This window comes from Bos indicus x Bos taurus, chromosome 18 (genome assembly GCF_003369695.1).
Source record: "Bos indicus x Bos taurus breed Angus x Brahman F1 hybrid chromosome 18, Bos_hybrid_MaternalHap_v2.0, whole genome shotgun sequence".
In the NCBI taxonomy this organism is placed as follows: domain Eukaryota; kingdom Metazoa; phylum Chordata; class Mammalia; order Artiodactyla; family Bovidae; genus Bos; species Bos indicus x Bos taurus.
The window spans coordinates 2,475,023-2,493,475 of NC_040093.1; the positions used below are offsets into that span (position 1 = coordinate 2,475,023).

The window sequence follows — 18,453 nt, forward strand, 5'->3', positions numbered from 1 at the left end:
TCTTTCTCCTCCTGCTCCAGAATAAAATAGGAGGGGAGCATTTCCCCATTCAATCAGAGAGACAAAAATATGAGTAACATCTCTACACACAACTTAAAAACCTCCAGAACTCTGACAGAATGTCTTAGCAGAAATTATAACCTACAGTCTAACTTGTTAGGTCCTGAGAAGTCAGTAGACGTCTTTACACATGGTTGAGAAGCTCAGTGGCTCTGGTCATGCAGACTTGACAGATTCCACAGTGACCCCCTCTCTTTTTTCCTCATTGTCAGAGAACCCAGGGCACAGGGATTTGCAATGAACTCAGTGCCTTGGTCCCACTCAGATACATTGTTGTTGAATTATTAAAACATCTAAGACCTGGAAATAATCTAAGTGCCCACTGATAAATAAATAGATAAAGAAGCTGTGGTGTATTATACAATGGGATGTTTTTCATTGGAGGATAGTTGTGTTACAATGTTGTAACATATGTTTTTATTGGAGTATGGCTGTGTTGCATTGTGTGCTTTACAATACTATTTAGTTTCTCCTGTACAGCAAAGTGATTCACTTATATGTATACTTATCCCCTCTTTTCTTCACCTTTAGGTCACCACTGAGCATTGAGTAGAGTTCCCTGTGCTATACAGTAGGTTCTCATTAGTTATCTATTTTACACATCATAATGTATACATGTCAAATTAATAGTATTACTCACAAGTACTGAATCATTATTTTACCCGTGAAACCAACATAACAATATATCAGTTGTATTCCAATTTTAAAAACTGCAAAAACAAAAGTTGGACACTATCTTATACAAAAATGATCTGAACTGGATCACCAGCAAGGTCCCCCAAACAAGTCTCAACATATTGAGACTGAAATCCCATGACGTGTCTTTTCTAACCCCCTGATATGGAACTAGATGCCAACAACAGCAGGAAAGTCGGAAAATTCACAGATACGTGGAGATGAACAACCACCTCTAGAGCAAACAGTGGTCAAAGAAAAATCCAAGAGGAAATAAAAGACCTTGAGACAAGAGTGAGTGGAAACATAGCAAACAGAAGGTTATGGGATTCAGCACAAGTTGTTCTAAGAGGGACGTTTTCACAACAGATGCCTACATAAAGAAAAAAGATTCTAGTAACCAAGGTAACTTTTTACCACAAGGATCAAAGCAACCAAAAACCACCAAAATATCACCAACACCCCCTCCTCGGTCCCCCAAAACCAAACCCCAAACTAAGGAAAAGTTAATGGATACAAGGAAATAAAAAAGAACGGATGGAAATAAATGAAATAGAGATCAGAAAAACAATAGAAAAGACCAAGGAAACCATGAGCTGGCGTTTGGAAAGATGAACATTCGCCTTGTCACTGAGCACCTGCAGCAACGTGAGAAGGAAACAGTGACTTCGGGCACCTAAGGCGGTTTCTAACCACACGGCCGCCCTCGCTCCTTTTCCCACCACAGCTGCGGTATTGCTTCCGCTCAAAGCAGGAAGCGCGTCCTGGCCTCCCCTCCCAGCTCCTAGTCGCCCCTCTTCCCGCCACTTCAACGGTCTGGTCCTTCAGGCTCAGCCTCCTGGCTCCACCTTCTCAGAGTCACCTCAGGAGCCCCCTCAGTCAGTATGACTGACTCGCTCTCTTCACCTCAAGATGAGCTTCATACCTTTTTGTTCGTTTGCTCCTCTCCGCTCTCTCTCCCTGATAAATTGAGATCTCACAGAAACAAGAAATACTGCCCCGGCAGATGCAGCGGTCGCCTGACAAGCACCATGGCTCCCGGCCAGCCTCTCCCTCAGCTGTGGCTCGTGCTGGAGCTGCTGTGTGCAGGCACCACTTCCGGTTTTACTAGAGTTTACTAGGACGAGGACCTAAACACTTATCCTGCTCTCGTGACAGTTCCTAGACTCTTACCCCTGCTCTCGCGACAGCTCCTGGAAAGAGGACTTGGACATATGCTCCTGCTCTTGTGACAGTTCCTGAGGCACAGGCCTGTTCAGGTACCTCTGATCTCGCTGTAGCTCCTGGGGCTCGAAGATGGACATGTACCCCTGATCTCCCGGCAGCCCCCGAGGAAAGGTCCCAGACAGGTGAGTGGACTGTGGGTCCTGCCCTGCAAGGCTGTACGGCAACTTCTACCTACATTGCGTCCTGTCCAGCCTATTTCAGGCTGCTCTGGCCCATCCTGGGGGTGCCCTGAGCCTGGCCTTCCTAATGCGGCTGCTCCATGAGTCCGATGGAACTGTATCAGTAGAAGCCCTGACATGAATGTCAATGCACAGTAACTCTTTATAGGATCCTCAGGAAGCCCCCTCGTGTCTCCCTACATCACAGCTCCCAGAGACTCCTGTTCATGCCTGTCCTTTCATCCTCTTGCACCTCTCCTCCCACACACATGGCCCACGACCTTCCTGTGAGGCTGGGTATTCCTGGGGTGAGAGGTGTGGTCAAATCCACCGGATGTACATATCCTGAGAGACACAGAAATCAACCCCACAGGTGAGGTGCCTCCCTGACACTAACAGTCACAATCAGAAGGACACACCTGCCCCCATACAGTCCATGACCCCCAGCCCCACACGGTCACACACGGGGGATGCCACCACAGCCAGAGTCAGAAACTAACTCACAGCAGGTGCTGACAGGGCTCTTCTTTCAGGAAACACCATTAAAGGCAGTTCTGTCTCTTTTGCTCCTGAGCACTTTTGCTACCCTAACTTTCTCATACAGTTTAGGGTTTTTTTTTTTTTTTTTAACTTCTGTGAGTAAAAATGCTTACAATACAGTGGAAGCAGCAGGAATTAATTCTGTTGCACTAACAGAGGAGTAGGTAACTCATCACAGGTGAGCCCTGAAATCAGAGCTGGTGTGTAGCCCAGTGCTGAGGGAGAGCTGAGAATGAGCTGCTTAGAGGCATCGTCAGGAGCTGTGGGCAACGGGACTCAAGGAGCCTGAGTAGGATCAGGTTGAGACACACTGACAAAGGGGGGAGGGGGACTCCTTCCCCTGCAAGCATAGATGGGTGAGGTCTGCTACAGTGAGCAGTGAAAGTGGAAGTAGCTCAGTCATGTCCAGCTCTCTTCGACCCCATGGACTATACAGCCCGTGAAATTCTACAGGCCAGAGTACTGGAGTGGGTAACCTTTCCCTTCTGCCAGCGGATCTTCCCAACCTAGGGATCGAATCCAGGTCTCCAGCATTGCAGGCAGATTCTGTACCAGCTGAGCTACCAGGGAAGCTCACAGTGAGCAGAGTCCTTGTTAACAACAGGGAGGAGCTCGGTGACAGGATCATCCAAGGCTTAGCACACATTCCAGAGAGACCACATCCCTCCTCCCATCTTTAGAAACTCCAAGGCACAGGGATCTACAGTGGACCACCCAGCTCTGCTCCCAGCCTAAGACACTCCTGGGCTCACAGCCACCCTCCACCCAGCAGAGCATGGATGTGAGTGCTCAAGTGAGGCCATGTTGCCCCTGTCCTGCCCAGTCTGAGTTAAGTCTTAAGTCCCTCTCCTGCTGGAGGCAACGTCTCTCCAAGTCTTTGCCCTGAGATTGAACAGAAGGAAGCACTCACATGGCTGGTCTTTGCTTCAGAGCTCTGTGCAGGGACGTGTCATTCAGGATGAGCGCCGAGCACCTGAGGTCATGGTTATAGGGACGGTGTTTGTAGCCTTGGTCTCTCCACAGAGATTCCATTATCACGCCACCTGCTGTGTGGGTGGGGCTGACGGCATGGGGAGTCTGGGGCGTTTCCAGTGAGGAGCAAATGTTATCCCCAGTGTAAATCATCATCTTCCTTCTTGGGAGATTAAGGACAGCTTTTGGGAATCAATGAAAAGATCTGAATGGGCAGTCAAATAGCTGGCAGAAAACTTTTTTCTGAATTCCCTGTGGAAAATGGTAGTTCAGAATCACAGTTGTCATCGGGTACTATAGGATCGCTTGAAGGTGCATCAAAGTTTTTTTTCTTTTACCACACTTCCAACTGGTCTTATTCCTCCAGGTATTTTCTTTATATATAGGCAGGTGTTTACCAATTCGGTTTTGGTAACAGTGTCTTTGAGAAGCTTTAATTCACATAACATATAACTCACCCATCTAAAGTACACCACTCAGTGGTCTTACTTTATTCAGAGAGCGGTCTTGGCTGTTGTTTGGTCTCTAAGTCTTGTCGGACTCTTTGCGACCCAACTGGCTGTAACCCTCCAGGCCCTTCTGTCCATGGGATTTCCCAGAGAAGAATACTGGAGGGGGTTGCCATTTCCTTCTCCAGGGGATCTTCCCCACCCAGGAGTAAAATCCATGTCTCCTAGTTTAGCCGGTGGATTCTTTACCACTGTGCCACCAGGGAAGCCTTGTTGTGGTCTTTACCACACTCATTTTAGGAAATGTTCATCAACCTGGGACAAAAGCCCAGATCCTTTTTTTGTTTTGTTTTGTTTTTCAGATTTTTACAATTAAACTATATATTTTATATTGGAGTATAGCCAATTAACCATGTTGTGACTGTTTCAGGTGGACAGCAAAGGAGCTCAGCTATATATATACATGTATCCATTCTCCTCCGAACTGCCCTCCCATTCAGCCCCCCATGTAACACTCAATGCATTTTCATGTCTCCAAAATAATGAGCATCATCACTGGATCCCGAGTCTAGTATTCCTATGACTTTCTATAAGAAATTTTGGGTGATCTCCTTGGAAGTCCAGTGGTTAGGACTCCAAACTTCCAATGCAGAGGGTGCAGTTTTGATCCCTGGTTGGGGAATCAAGTTCCTACATGTCAAACAGCCAAAAAAAATTTTTTTCTGGTCTACGAAGTATTTATTACTCTCTCGAACAGAAAGCTCAATAGTGTACATTTAGCCCAGTTTGGTGGCCTGTTCTTTGACCCTCACCTTTTCTACCTTGGCACCGAGAGCCACTGATTTGGGACCCAGGACACGGCCTCCCCAGTGATGGTGGATCTCATGATATCTGTCGTTGTAACAGGTGCTGACAGCTTCCACCAGCTCAGCCGAAGCGGCCTTGTCCTCCAAGCTGACTTGTGTAAAGGCAACGGTAGTACAGGTCTTCTTGTGCACTAGACGCCCTGGCCTGGCCTTCCTTGGACCGCCTTTTTTTTTTTTTTTTTAATATTTAAAAAAATTTTTAATTGGAGGATAATTGCTTAAAAATGTTGTGTTGGTTTCTGCCATATGACAACATGAATCAGCTATAAGTATATATACATCCCCTCTGTCCAGAGCCTCCCTGCCCACCCCATCCCACCCCTCTATGTCCTCAAACAGCACTGAGTTAACCTGCCTGTGTTCTGCAGCAGCTTTCTGCTAGCTATCTATTTACACATGGTGTTGTGTATATTTCAATGCCACCCTTTCTATTCATTCCATGCTCGCCTTCCCCCCGCTGTGTCTACAAGTCTGTTCTCTACCTCTGCGTCTCTATGCCTGCCTGGCAAATAGGTTCATATGCCATTTTTCTAGATTCTGTATGTGTGCATTAATATATGGTATTTGTTGTTCTCTCTCTGATTTACTTCACTCTGTATAACAGGCTCTAGGTTCATCCACCTCAGTTCATCTGACTCACATTAGAGAGCCCCATTCTTACTGTGCCCGATGAGCAGGAGGGCTGCCAGTTCTGGGCCACACAGTAGGTTATCTTGTTTATATCTAGTAGTGTGAAAAATGAAGTAGGGTTGAAATTACTTCTATTCAATTATTTTAAAGATAAAAATAATTCATAGGCAGTTAATTTCTTATTGTTTAAGAGGAGGTTGTCTATCACTAAATATATTTCTACTATTGATCACATTTTATTAGCTTTAATACACTTTAATAGGAAAAACAGGAAGTAAAATTATGATATTTTTAGATATATAGATATTGAAACAATCCACTCATAGTAGAACTAACTCCTGAAAAGTTAAAGGGACTTCTTCACTCAGAAGACAATTGTAGCAAAGAAAACAACATTTACAAAAAAGAAGTACAAGCATTGGAAAAGGCAATCACATTGACACTTGCATAAACTCTACTTTCTCTTCATTTCTTATTTTGTATAAGGTACAACTATCTCATGACAGCTAAAACCATAGCATTAGTTGTCAGTAATAATGTATATAGATACACTACTGGGGGATCCTTACATGATGACCAAAAGATCACTGAAAGATATTTATACATTAACACCTTAAATTTAAAAATAGGACTTTATAAATAACACACTAAAAGGAAGGCAAAAAAACAGAAAAAAAAGAAATTAGACAAATAGAAACAAATCTCAAATTTACAAAATGTAATGATGAAAACTATATATGCAAGTGACAAATAAAAGAGAAGGCAGCTACTACTCTTTCCTTCAGCTCACACCATCCATCTAATCGACTACATTTATTGAGAGAATACCATGTAAACAATCCAGGTTTAAAGGACAAGCAAGCCATTGAACAGCACTGATTTTCCATGTAACACTACAGCATTTTGGAGAAATAGAAGTGAAATAAAGTTACACAATATAAAAACACAGTATAGAAAAACATATTCTCCATTTTCATGTGTATTACCTTTATCTCAGAAATTAAATCTCCACCCACATAAGAATAATATTCATGGAGATCAATACTGGATTATGCCAGTGTGTATCCAGCATTAGCCACAACACACAAGGATAAAATTTGGTGAAACTCTTGAAATGTTCCTAAAGAAAGGAGATCTTCTTCAGACAGCTGCATTGGTCAAGGTGAAATGGTTTCTTAGTAATGGTTTGTACACTTCTCAAGCTGATAATTCATGGATTGACTTTCAGATCTCCTAAGGCATCTCTGGAATTAAATGAACCTTCTCAGGTCATTGGAAATTATGTAGAAATTTGGTGTTGAGTACGGACATCAAAAGGTATCAACTTCTAGTTATAAAATAAGCAAGTCAAGGGATGTGATGAACCACATGGTGAATATAATCAATTATATTTCATTGCATATGTCGCTTCAGTCATGTCCGACTCTTTCTTTGTGACCCTATGGACCATAGCCTGCCAGGCTCCTCTGTCCTTCTAATTCTCAGGCAAGAATACTGGACTAGATTTCTGTACCCTCCTCCAGGGGATCTTCCTGACCCAGGGACTGACCCCACGTCTTCTGCCCTGGCAGATGGGTTCTTTACCTGTAGCACCACCTGGGAAGCCCAGCCTGTGTGAGAGTCAAACACTACAAAAAAGCTAAGAACATGGCATCTGGTCCCATCACTTCATGGCAAATAGAAGGGGGAAAGTGGACAGTGACAGATTTTATTTTCTTGGGCTCCAGAATCACTGGGTATGGTGACTGAAGCCATGAAATGAAAAGACTGGATGAAAAGCTATGATAAGCCTTGACAGTATATTAAAAAGCAGAGACATCACTTTGCTGACAACAGTTCAGATCGTCAAAGCTATGGTTTTTCCAGTAGTCATGTATGGATGTGAGAGCTAGACCAAAAAAAGGCTGAGCAATGAAGAATTGATGCTTTTGAACTGTGGTGTTGGGACTTGAGAGTCCCTTGAACTGCAAGGAGATCTAATTAGTCAATCCTAAAGGAAATCAACCCTGAGTATTCATTAGGAGGATTGATACTGAAGCTGAAACTCCAATACTTTGGCACCTGATGCAAGGAGCCGAATCATTGGTAAAGACCTTGATGCTGGGAAACACTGAAGGCAAAAGGAGAAGGGAGTGACAGAGGATGCAACGGTTTAATAGCATCACACTCAGTGGACTTGAATTTTGAGCAAACTCCGGAGATGGTGAAGGACAGGGGAGCCTGGTGTGCTGCAGTCCATGGGGTTGCAAAGAGTTGGATACAACTTAATGAGTGAAGAACAACAACAAGAGAGTCAACCTTCAAAGTTCTCATCACAGGGACTTCCCTGGTGGTTAAGACTTGGATCTTCCACTGCAGGGGGTGCTGATTTGATCCTTGGTTTTGGAACGAAGATCCCATGTGCCCCACAGCTAAATAATAAAACAACTAACTAAATAAAATCAATAAACATGGTAAAGTTCATATCACAAGAAAGAAAGTCGTATCATCTGTGAAGGTGCGGGGATCGTACTAGACTTATGATGATCATTCTGAAACATAAATAAATGCCCATTCTTTGTGTTGTCTATCTGAACTAATGCAAGGTTATGTGTGAATCGTACCTCAAAAAAATGGATACTGAGTGCTTACAGAATAATTACGGTATTTAAAAGTGACTACTAGATTTGTGGATATGGCAATTCATAATAATAATGTTATATATGTAACCCTTTAATAGTTACAAAATAACTATGATATACATATTATTTTTAAGTCTTGTGACATATACAGGTCCACCCAAATTGCAATATGTAATGATTAATTATGGAACTTGCTTATTTTTGGATGAACAATGTTGATTGCTTGTCTCTTTTTCATGAATGTTAATTAGGAGAGGGGTCTAAGTCTGTTTTTAAACTATGTATCCTAAGTATCAAAAACATTTGCCTTTTATATAAGTGCTCAAATAATAAATATTCATTGAACAAAATAAAACATTATAATTAAAAAAAATGACTACTAGATATTTAGCACTTTACCCATACATTCTGACAAGTCAAGAGCAGAACCTAGGAGTTCTAGGATATCTAAGAAGCAGCAGGAAAGGGGAAATGGTGGGAAAACAGGAACCCAGTACATTAGAGGTCTGTATCAACCATAGACGAATATCAAAGAAGGCTGCAATATAAAAAAACAGAACAGAATTTAGGAAGTAGAAGGTGATGAAAGTGACCACCAGCATCAGGATGGTGTGGGCGGCTCTGGTCTCCGGGGGGCATCTGTGGTGCCCAGTGGGGGTGTGAATATACTGTACCCTCTGGCGGTGTCTAAGCAGGAGAAGCACCATGGAGCCACTGGACCAGACCATGAGGCCAATAAACATGGCATCAGAGATGGACCACAAATAACTCATACCTATTTCAGTAGGTGAGGATGAACAGAACCACGTGCCTTTGGTATCAGTATAGTTGTGCATGTTCTGTGGACCAGTGAGTTTGAGAGGAACACGGATGTACATCAAGAAACTGAGCATCCAGCAGGTGCAGCAGGAAGGACCAATGACCTTGGGGGCCCTTCCTCTGAGCATCACCCACTCTGCTCTCCTGGGGGTGAGAGTGAAAGACTGATAGGTGCTCAGGATGCCGGTGGAGCACAGGGTGGTGCTGTGAGCCACTCTCCGTAAGTAATACACAAACTTACACCCAAGACTGGACAGAGGATTCCTCGGAATAAAAGCTGCCATTGTGTGGGGAACGCCAGGGGACAGAAGAACCAAGAGATTGGCCACAGCCATGTGGGTATGAATCATGTCTGTGGGTCTCTGGCTTTGGCCAATCAAGACTGGAGAGATGCTGTGGAAGAAAAGGATGACATTGACCAGGGACCCTATCACCATCTGTATAAGATATGTGATTTGGAGAGCAGCCTGACTTGTGGTTCTCAGGGCATCTTTGTGAAAAAACATGGAGAGGTCGTCAAGAGTGTCCTGGAGCAGAAAGAAGGCTGTGGTGGTGGTGACATCAGCTGTCTTCTTAGAGAACCAACACTGGACAAGGATTCCCACATTTTATTTGTCCTGAAAAAAAAAAAAAAGTCTTACAGTCTAGAGAATGACTTTCTAGGATAACATAATCCAGACACCAGTTAAAGCATTCACCATTATTTATTTGGTTTTGCTTTGTATTTACCTTTACATCCTGATGTTCGCTCTCCATGCAGGGTCTACAAAGTGATGGTTATATCTATTTTGTTCAACAGCATTGTTGGTCTAGTTCACCAATTTTTGTCATTATTCACAGAAATAGAAAAAAAAATCCCCAAATTGTATGCAACCATAAAATACTCCCAAATACTCTAAACATCTTGTGAGAGAAGAACAAAACATCGAGCTTCCTCATTTCTAAATATATGTCAAATCTATGGTAACAGAAACAGTATGGTATAGGCATAAAACAGATCAGTGGGACAGAATAGAGAGCACAGAACTAAATGTATGCTCCTTTGGCTAATCAGTCACAAAGGCACTAAGGATACATAATTGTAAAAGGATAGTTTCTTTAATAAATGGTATTTGGAAAGTTGGAAATCCACATCTAAAGATAAAAACTTAGAGACTAGACCTTACGATTCTGACCAGAAGAAAAAAATTGTGACTATGTATATCATAGATTTTAATTAGCACACTGTGATCAACTGCAATATATGCAAACAGTGAACCGTTATTTTGTACCCATAAAACTGACATAATGTTATGTCAATTATATCTCAATTTCAAAAACTGAAAAAGAAGCTGGGCGCTATTTTACAACACACACATAAATGATCTGAACTGGATTAAGATTTGGATGTGAGATATGAAACCATGAGATTCCCAGAGGAAAGAAGTAAGCTCCCTGAGGTTAGTCTTGGTCATAATGGTTTGGATTTGACAACAAAAGCAAAGGTAAGTGAGTGGTGCAGCACGTAAGAGCCTCCTCAGAGCAAAGGAAATCATGAAAATGCAGCTATGCAACAGGAGACAATATTAGCACACCACACACCCAGTAATGAGTGAATATCAATTTGGGCAGATCCCCAAATAATCCAGTTTGAAACGGGCAAAGGAGGGTCAAAGGCTCAGAGTTTACACTCGGTAGTCACTTAATGGCTCACCAGCAAAGAATTCGCCTGCAGTGCAGGAGCTGCAGGAGACGCCGTTTCAATCCCTGGTGCAGGAAGATCCCCTGGAGGAGAAAAGGGCAACCCACTCCAGTACTCTTGCCTGGAAAAAATTCCATGGACAGAGGAGCCGCATGGGATCATTTGTGACATGGCCTTAAGAGTGCTCCGTGGAACTTCCTTGGTGGTCTAGTGGTTAAGAATCTGCCTGACAAGGCAGAGGACATGAGTTTGATCCGTGGTTCAGGAGGATCCCACATGACTTGGGGGCAACTAAGCCCGAGTGCCACAACTCTGAGCCCACTCTCTAGAGCTGGGAGCCTGAACTACCGAAGCCCGCACACCCTAGAGCCCGAGCTCCACAACAAGAGAAGCCACCGCAGTGAGAAGCCTGTGCATTACAGTTAGAGAGTAGCCTATACTCTCAAGGAGAGACAGCCCGCCTCACGCAAGGAAGACCCATGAAGCCGAAAATAAATAAAGGAATAAACAAATATTTTTAAAAATTACAAAGGGCTCCATTATTGTCCCCAGGATTATACTTCAAACCACTGACACCCATTCTCTTATGTGGACTTTCCCATTTGATGAAGCCCATAAATTAGGTTTTTCCTCAATTATATACCTCAGCTAAATAGGATGGATTTTTTTTTTTTTAACAGCAAGGCCTTCAAACATGCTTTTAAGAACTGGACTTTTTTGTTTTTTAACAGTATCTCAGATTCAACTTAGAGCTTTCCACCTACCTTTTTTTTCTTTTTTTCAAGTCAGGTGTTGGAAGATATTTTTATATCTTTTTTCTTTTCTTTTTGGGAGATATTTTTGAAGGGTATAAAGGAAATGTAAAGGGGTCTGGTTGATGGCTGAAAGAGAGTGAGAATTTTAAGAAGTCACCAAGAGCAGCCTATGAAGAGCTCTGAGGACTGGAATTTAATTCTACTGGCATGGGGAGTGCCACAATCAGATAGAACATTGAAAAGCATGAACTTTGGACTATGTGGATCGTGAGTGGGGAGGCAGAGATACCTGGGAAGATGCTGCAACCATGAGGCAAGAGGTACCTGTGGTCTTTACCAGAGCAATGGCAGAGACATGGGGATAAAGGATGGACTAAATCTGGGGGATGTAATATACAGCAGGATGACTAGTTAATAATACTGTTTTGCATATTTGAAAGTTGTGGAGAAGGTAGATTTTAAAATCCTCATCACAAGAAAAAAATTTTTTGTAATTGTATATGGTGATGGATATTAACTAGGCTTATGTAGTGATGATTTCATAATGCATACAAATATTGAATTATTATGTTGTATACTTTAGACATGTTATATATCAGGTATACCTCAGTATAAAAAAATGGACTAGGAGTGGCTTCAGAAAGTGGAAAGGGCAGGACATGGAGACTGGATGGGAGGATGCAGAGTCAAAGTCGGGGTCCAGATTTCCATGCTAGGAAGATGGTGGCATCAACCACTGAGATGGCAGGCATAAGAAATATAGCTGGGGCAAGGGTGGGAAATATATGTTAGTTTTTTAAAATAAATTTTTAAATTATAGAATATATTATTATTGTACAAATGTCAACACAAAAGTATTAAAATTCCTCTATTCACCAGCTCCCCCCCCAAAAAAAACGGGCAAAGGACCTGAACAGACATTTTTCCAAAGAAGACATGCAAAAAGTTAAAAGGTACATGGACAGGAGTTTAATATCTCTAGTCGTCAGATCAAAATTACAATGAGATAACATCTCTCACCTGTTAGTCTGTCTGTTCTCCAAAAACCAAAGGGCAACACACTGGCAAGGAGGTTGAGAGAAAAAAACGCTTTATATACTGTTGGGAATGTAAACTGGTACATCCTCGTGAAAAACGTTATGGCAGTTCCTCAGAAGTTAAAACCAGAACTCCCATACCAGCCAGCAGTCACACTTCTAGGATAGATCGAAGGAAAAGAAACCACGATCAGGAAAAGATACCTGCACTCCGTGTTCACTGGTACATTGTTACGACAGCCAAGGCGTGGAAACACCCCAAGGGTCCACTGATAGGAGAATAGATAAGGAAGCTGTGGTGCGTTATACAGTGGAGTATTTTTTTATTGAAGTGTTGTTGCTTTACAATGTTGCATTACATTCTACTGTACAGCAAAGTGAATCAGGTATATATATGTACTTATCCACTCCTTATTAGATTTCCCTCCCATTTAGGTCACCACAAAGCACTGAGTCGAGTTCCCTGTGCTACACAGTAGCTTCTCATTGTCATTTTATACATAGGGGTTGGAGAAGGAAATGGCAACCCACTACAGTATTTTTGCCTGGGAAATCCCGTGGATGGAGGAACGTGGCGGGCTGCAGTCCATGGGGTCACAAACAGTCAGACACAACTGAGCGACTGCACAGTAATAGCAGCTGCTCAAGTTAAAAAGGCTGAGGGCATTTTGCCACTCAGTTGCAGAGGGGAAGACATGAGCCACATCGACATACATAACACAAATGCAGAATCGAAATGGAATACCATGGCAGAAATGCCTGAGCCAACTGCAGCCCGTGAAGGAACATGTGAAGGTTGTTACAGGGCAGCCTTTCTCTCTGTGTTTCTGTTTGTGTGTGTATGTGTCTGTCACTGGATCTTGTTTCAGGACTTTCAGGTTCTAACCCAAACCCTGCACATCAATTTATCTCAGCTTACTCACATCCAGCACTAACCAATTAGGTTCGAGGACGTCACTAGAACCTTTTATACAAGATTGAGAAGCCCAGGGCTCTGCTCATACAGGGTTTGGCACAGATTCCACAGTGACCCCCTCCCTCTTCCCCTCATTGTCAGGGACCCCAGGACACAGGGATTTGCAGTGAACTCACAGCTCTGGTCCCCCTCAGATACACACCAAAGCACATTCCCACCTTCCACTTGCCAGCCAGGGCATGGACAGGGCAGCTGAGGATAAGGCAGGGGAGCACCTATCCTGCCCAAGGCGCTGACCACACAGCTCTGAGCTCCTCTCCTGCTGAGAGCCAGCTCTCCTGTTTCCTGCCCTGAGACTGAACACAAGGGAGCACTCACCTGCCTTCACTTGGCTCCACACTCTGTGCAGGGAAGTGTCAGTCAGGATGGGCCCCAGTTATAGGGACAGGGTCCCTGGGGCCACTCTCCCCACAGAGGAGCCATTATCATGTCATCTGGAGCGGAGATGACACTGTCTGCATGGAGAGTCTGGGACGTCTCCAGTGAGGGGCAGATCTTACCCCCAGTACTCATCACCCTCACCCATGCCTGGGGACTAGTGACAATTCCTGGCAATTACTGAGAAGGTCCCTGTGAGCAGCTGAGCAGAGGGCAGGGAGAGGTTTCTGAGTTCCCTGTGGGAGAACCCAAGTTTACAGTGAAAGTCATAGCTGGGGCCGGGACACTCACAGAGCACCGGGGCTCCCTTCACTGTGTCTCCTGTTGGGCATTTTCCCTCATGGTCTCACTTTTCCAAACTGTTCCAACGTGTATTCTCACTGATCATCAGCATGGGATCTGGAGGCTGGCCTTTCTCCTGAGTTTAAGTCTCACAACACTTTCTATATATGATCTCGGACTGTTTAATCTGGAAAATAATCTCTTTGAAGCTGGTGTTCCCCCTCCTCACAGCCCTCAGGTCTCCCTCGTGTCCACATGACTCTATAAGCAGATTATAATTTGTTCTAAGTCACCCATCGATCCCCCTCCTAGAGATTCTCACTGGACCACCAGCCTGTCTCTAGGTTCTGAGCCATTTGAATTGGATAGGAGATAAAATAGACTTTGTGAAGAGACAAAGAAGAACACTACATAATGAACAAGGGACAAGTGATCTATTGAAGAAAAAGATAAAATAATTTTAAATATATATGCACCAACATTTGTTGTTGTTCTGTTGCTAAGTAGTGTTTGACTCTTTGCGACCCTATGAACTACAGCACATCAAGGCTTCCTTGTCCTTTGATATCTCCCAGAGTTTGGTCAAGTTCATGTCCATTGAGTTGGTGATGTCATCCAACCATCTCATCCTCTGTTGTCCCCTTCTCCTCCTACCCTCAATCTTTTGCAGCATCAGGGTCTTTTCCATTGAGTTGGCTCTTCCCATCAGGAGGACAAAGTATTGTACCTTCAGCTTCAGCATCAGTCCTTCTGATGAATATTCAGGGTTCATTTCCTTTAGGATGGACTGGTTTGCACTCCCTGCTGTCAAAGAGACTCTCAAGAGTCTTCTCCAGCACCAGAATTCGAGCATCGATTCTTCACAGGAGCACCTCAAAGTATAAGTCAAATATTGATAGACATAAAAGGAGAAATCAACAGAAACACAATCATAGGAGGGGATTTCAACTTTCCACTTACATCAGTAAATAGATCACCCAGGCAGAAAATGGAGAAGGAAGCACACACTGAAAATAACACATTAGACCTTAGAGTCTGTAGTTGGTAGATATTGAGCATCCATACAAAAGCAGCAGATTACACAATGTCTTCAATGGCATGTAGGTTGTTCTACAGGAGGTTCACAGGCTGGGTCATAAAGCAAGCCTCAGTAAAGTTAAGGAAATGGAAATGATCTCAAAAGTCTTTTCCAATTGCAATGCTTTGAGACGAGAATCAACTACAAGGAAAAACCTGAAGAAAAAAAAAACACAAACATGTGGAGACTAAACAACATGCTAGTGAAAACCCAGTGGTTTGCTGAAGAAATCAAGGAGGAAATTAAAAATCCTAGAGACAATGAAAATGAAAGCATGATGACTCAAAACCTGTGGGATGCAGCAAAAACAGTTCTAAGAGGAAAGTTTATACAGATACAAGCCCAAAAGTAGAAAAAAAAAAAAAAAAAAACTCTGCTAAACAACCTAATATTACACCTAAAAGAACTTGAGAAAGAAGGACAGCAAAACCCAAAGTTAAAAAGAAAGAAATCATAAAGCTCACTGCAGAAATAAATAAAATGGAGAGAAAAATAAGTGATAGAGGACATCAGTGAAAGTAAATGCTGGTTCCTTGGAACGATAAACAAAATGGATTAGACTTTAGCCAGACTCATTAAGAAAAAAAAGGAGGAGATCTCAATCAATAAAATCCAAAAAGAAAGATTAGAAAGTACAACCAACACCCCATAAGTACAGAAAATCTTAAGAGACCACTTGGGCCTATAAAATGGAAAACATGGAAGAAATGGACAAATCCTCAGAAAGGTACAACTTTCCAAGACTGAACCAGGAAGAAATAGAAAATATGAACAGACCAAATACCATGATGTCCAAAGAAAAGACAAAATAAAACACAAGAATAGTATGATAGGGCAAACCGAAAATAAATCCCAAGTTGCTGTTTGCAAGGATGAGAATGAAATATTCAAGGGACAAACATGGAGAGGAAAGCCTCTAGTCTGTCCTTCCAATTATTGTGTCGGCCTAAACAATAAAATTTAATGACGGTCGAATATGTAAAGAAAATCCAGGTTTAAAGCAGAAGGTAATATAGAAAAAGACCTTCTTCACTTTTCAGATTTCTTATCTTCACTAGGAAATAACATCTCCATGCATCATGGATTAATATTTAATGAGACGAATAACTGAATTATGGGATAATGTATGCCAGGTATTACCCACAACTAATGGAGATAAAGTTTGTGGAAACTCTTGAAATGATCCACAAGAAAGGAGTATTCTTTCAGAAAGCTGCCATGGTCAAGGGTGAATGGCTTCCTCAATAATGACCTGTGTCTTTTCTGAGCAGATAATTTCATGGATTGACTTTCAGATCCCCCAAGTTAGCACCTGCATTAAATTAACCTTCTTTGTTCATTGGATTTTACATACAAATGTCAACAGGCATCTACAGCTTGTTACAAAATAAATAAGTCATGGGAATGGGATGTCCAGCATGGTGACTACAGTTGATCATACTGCATTGCATTGTTGGAAAGTGCTAAAGGATTCAAACTTTAAGTTCTCATCAGAAGAAAGCATTTGTACCATGTGTAGGGAGTGATGCACAGATGGTAAAGGAGAATTGTGGTGATCATTTTGCAACACATACAAATATCCATATGGTGTAATATTACTTATTTATTATGACTACTGTAACATTACTTATTCATTATGCCTCAATTAAAAAACTTGGTACTGATTAGCTACAGGATAATTTCTGTTAAAATTTAAGCTGTCTCCTAAATATGATAAATTTAAGGTGAGAACTTGAGTCATACCTGCTAACAACTCAAAGAGCAGATCCTAGCAGTTCTAGGATCCCTGAGGAGCAGCAGGAAGGGAGAAATGGTGGGAAAACAGGAAACCAAGACATCAGAGGTTTGTATCAACCATTGTCGAAAATCAAAAAAGGCAGTAATATAAAAAGCAAGAATAGAAGTCACCACATAGAAGACAACAAAGGTGACCAGCAGCCTCAGGGTGGTGTGGGCGGCTCTGGTCTCCGGCGGGCGTCTGTGGTGCTCAGTGGGGGTGTGGATATACTGCACCCTCTGGTGGTGTCTGTGCAGGAGAAGCACCATGGAGCCACTGGACCAGACCATGAGGCCAATAAACACGGCATCTGAGCTGGACCACAGGACGACAATCCCTGCACTGGGACTTGAGGATGAGCAGAACCAATTGGCCTGAGCATCAGTATAATTGTGTCTGTTCGGTGAAGCAGTGATTTTCACAGGAACATAAATGTACATTAAAATACTGAATATCCAACAGGTGCAGCAGAAAGAACCTGTGAGCCTGGGGGCTTTTCCCCTGAGCAGTGACCTCCCTTCTCTCCCAGGGGTGAGAATGAAGGACTGATAGGTGCTCAGGATGCAGGTGGAGCACAGGGCGGTGCTGTGAGCCACTTTCTGTAAATAGTACACACATTTACACCCAAGAGGAGACAGGGGCTTCCTTGAAATGAAAGCTGCCATTATGTGGGGGATCCCCGAGGAGAGAAGAACCAAAAGGTTGGCCACAGCTATGTGGGTGAGAATCATGTCTGTGGGTCTCTTCTTGTGTCCAAACAAGATAGGAGAGATGTGGTAGAAAAAAAGAAGGACATTGGCCAGAGACCCAACTCCCATCTGTAAAAGATACATGGTTTTCAGAGCTGCCTGGCTTGCAGTCACATGGACATCTTTCTCAAAAGACATGGAGTGGCTGTCAGAGTGGCCTGGAGCAGAGGAGAGGCTGTGCGGTGATGACATCAGCAGTCTTCTTACGGAACCAACTAGGAAAGGGGGTCTCAACCGGCAACTCTCTTAAAAAAAAAATATGCTGTCAAATTCCAGAGAAATGGTTTCACCTGGAGAACATACATTTGACATTAGTCATATCTTTCACCATCACAAACTTTTATTACTCCTATTGACTCATGTATTCCTGTTCTCCACACGTGTGTGAGCAAGGTCCGTGAACATAGGGACCATGTCTGTCTCGCTCAACAACATTGTTGAGCCATAATAACTTTTAAAATATATAGCAAGTATATGAATAAGTGACAGGAGATAAAGACAAACTCTACCCCTTTAGAAAGATGTCCGCTTTAGCAAGATGACCCCTCTATGGTCATCTTGCTTATTACAAGAATGTATCGGGTGATGCCACCAACATGGCAACACAGGAGGCTCCTTCCTCCCACGGACACAGCAAAAACACTTACGCATGGATCAATTCCTTTGAGAGAAATGCAGAATGACTTGTACACATCGGATGACTTAGAAATCACCCCACGTCAA

At 42.8% G+C, this 18,453-nt stretch overlaps 2 protein-coding genes across 2 annotated transcripts; both read right to left on the minus strand.

Annotated features, from left to right (window-relative positions):
- Positions 1–8,583: 8,583 nt before the first annotated feature.
- Positions 8,584–9,523, minus strand: LOC113876662 (vomeronasal type-1 receptor 4-like). Its single transcript, XM_027516130.1, has one exon. It carries the CDS (start codon positions 9,521–9,523, stop codon positions 8,615–8,617), a length of 909 nt encoding a protein of 302 aa, XP_027371931.1. The 3' UTR covers positions 8,584–8,614.
- A 7,427-nt stretch (positions 9,524–16,950) lies between these two features.
- On the minus strand, positions 16,951–17,835 carry LOC113875803 (vomeronasal type-1 receptor 1-like). The gene has a single exon (XM_027514477.1). It carries the CDS (start codon positions 17,812–17,814, stop codon positions 16,951–16,953), a length of 864 nt encoding a protein of 287 aa, XP_027370278.1. The 5' UTR covers positions 17,815–17,835.
- Between the last annotated feature and the right edge of the window lie 618 nt (positions 17,836–18,453).

Bases quoted from the DNA above. Each gene is read 5' to 3' on its own strand.
- LOC113875803 (XM_027514477.1), bottom strand. From the start codon at position 17,814: ATGTATCTTTTACAGATGGGAGTTGGGTCTCTGGCCAATGTCCTTCTT.
- LOC113876662 (XM_027516130.1), bottom strand. From the start codon at position 9,523: ATGTTTTTTCACAAAGATGCCCTGAGAACCACAAGTCAGGCTGCTCTC.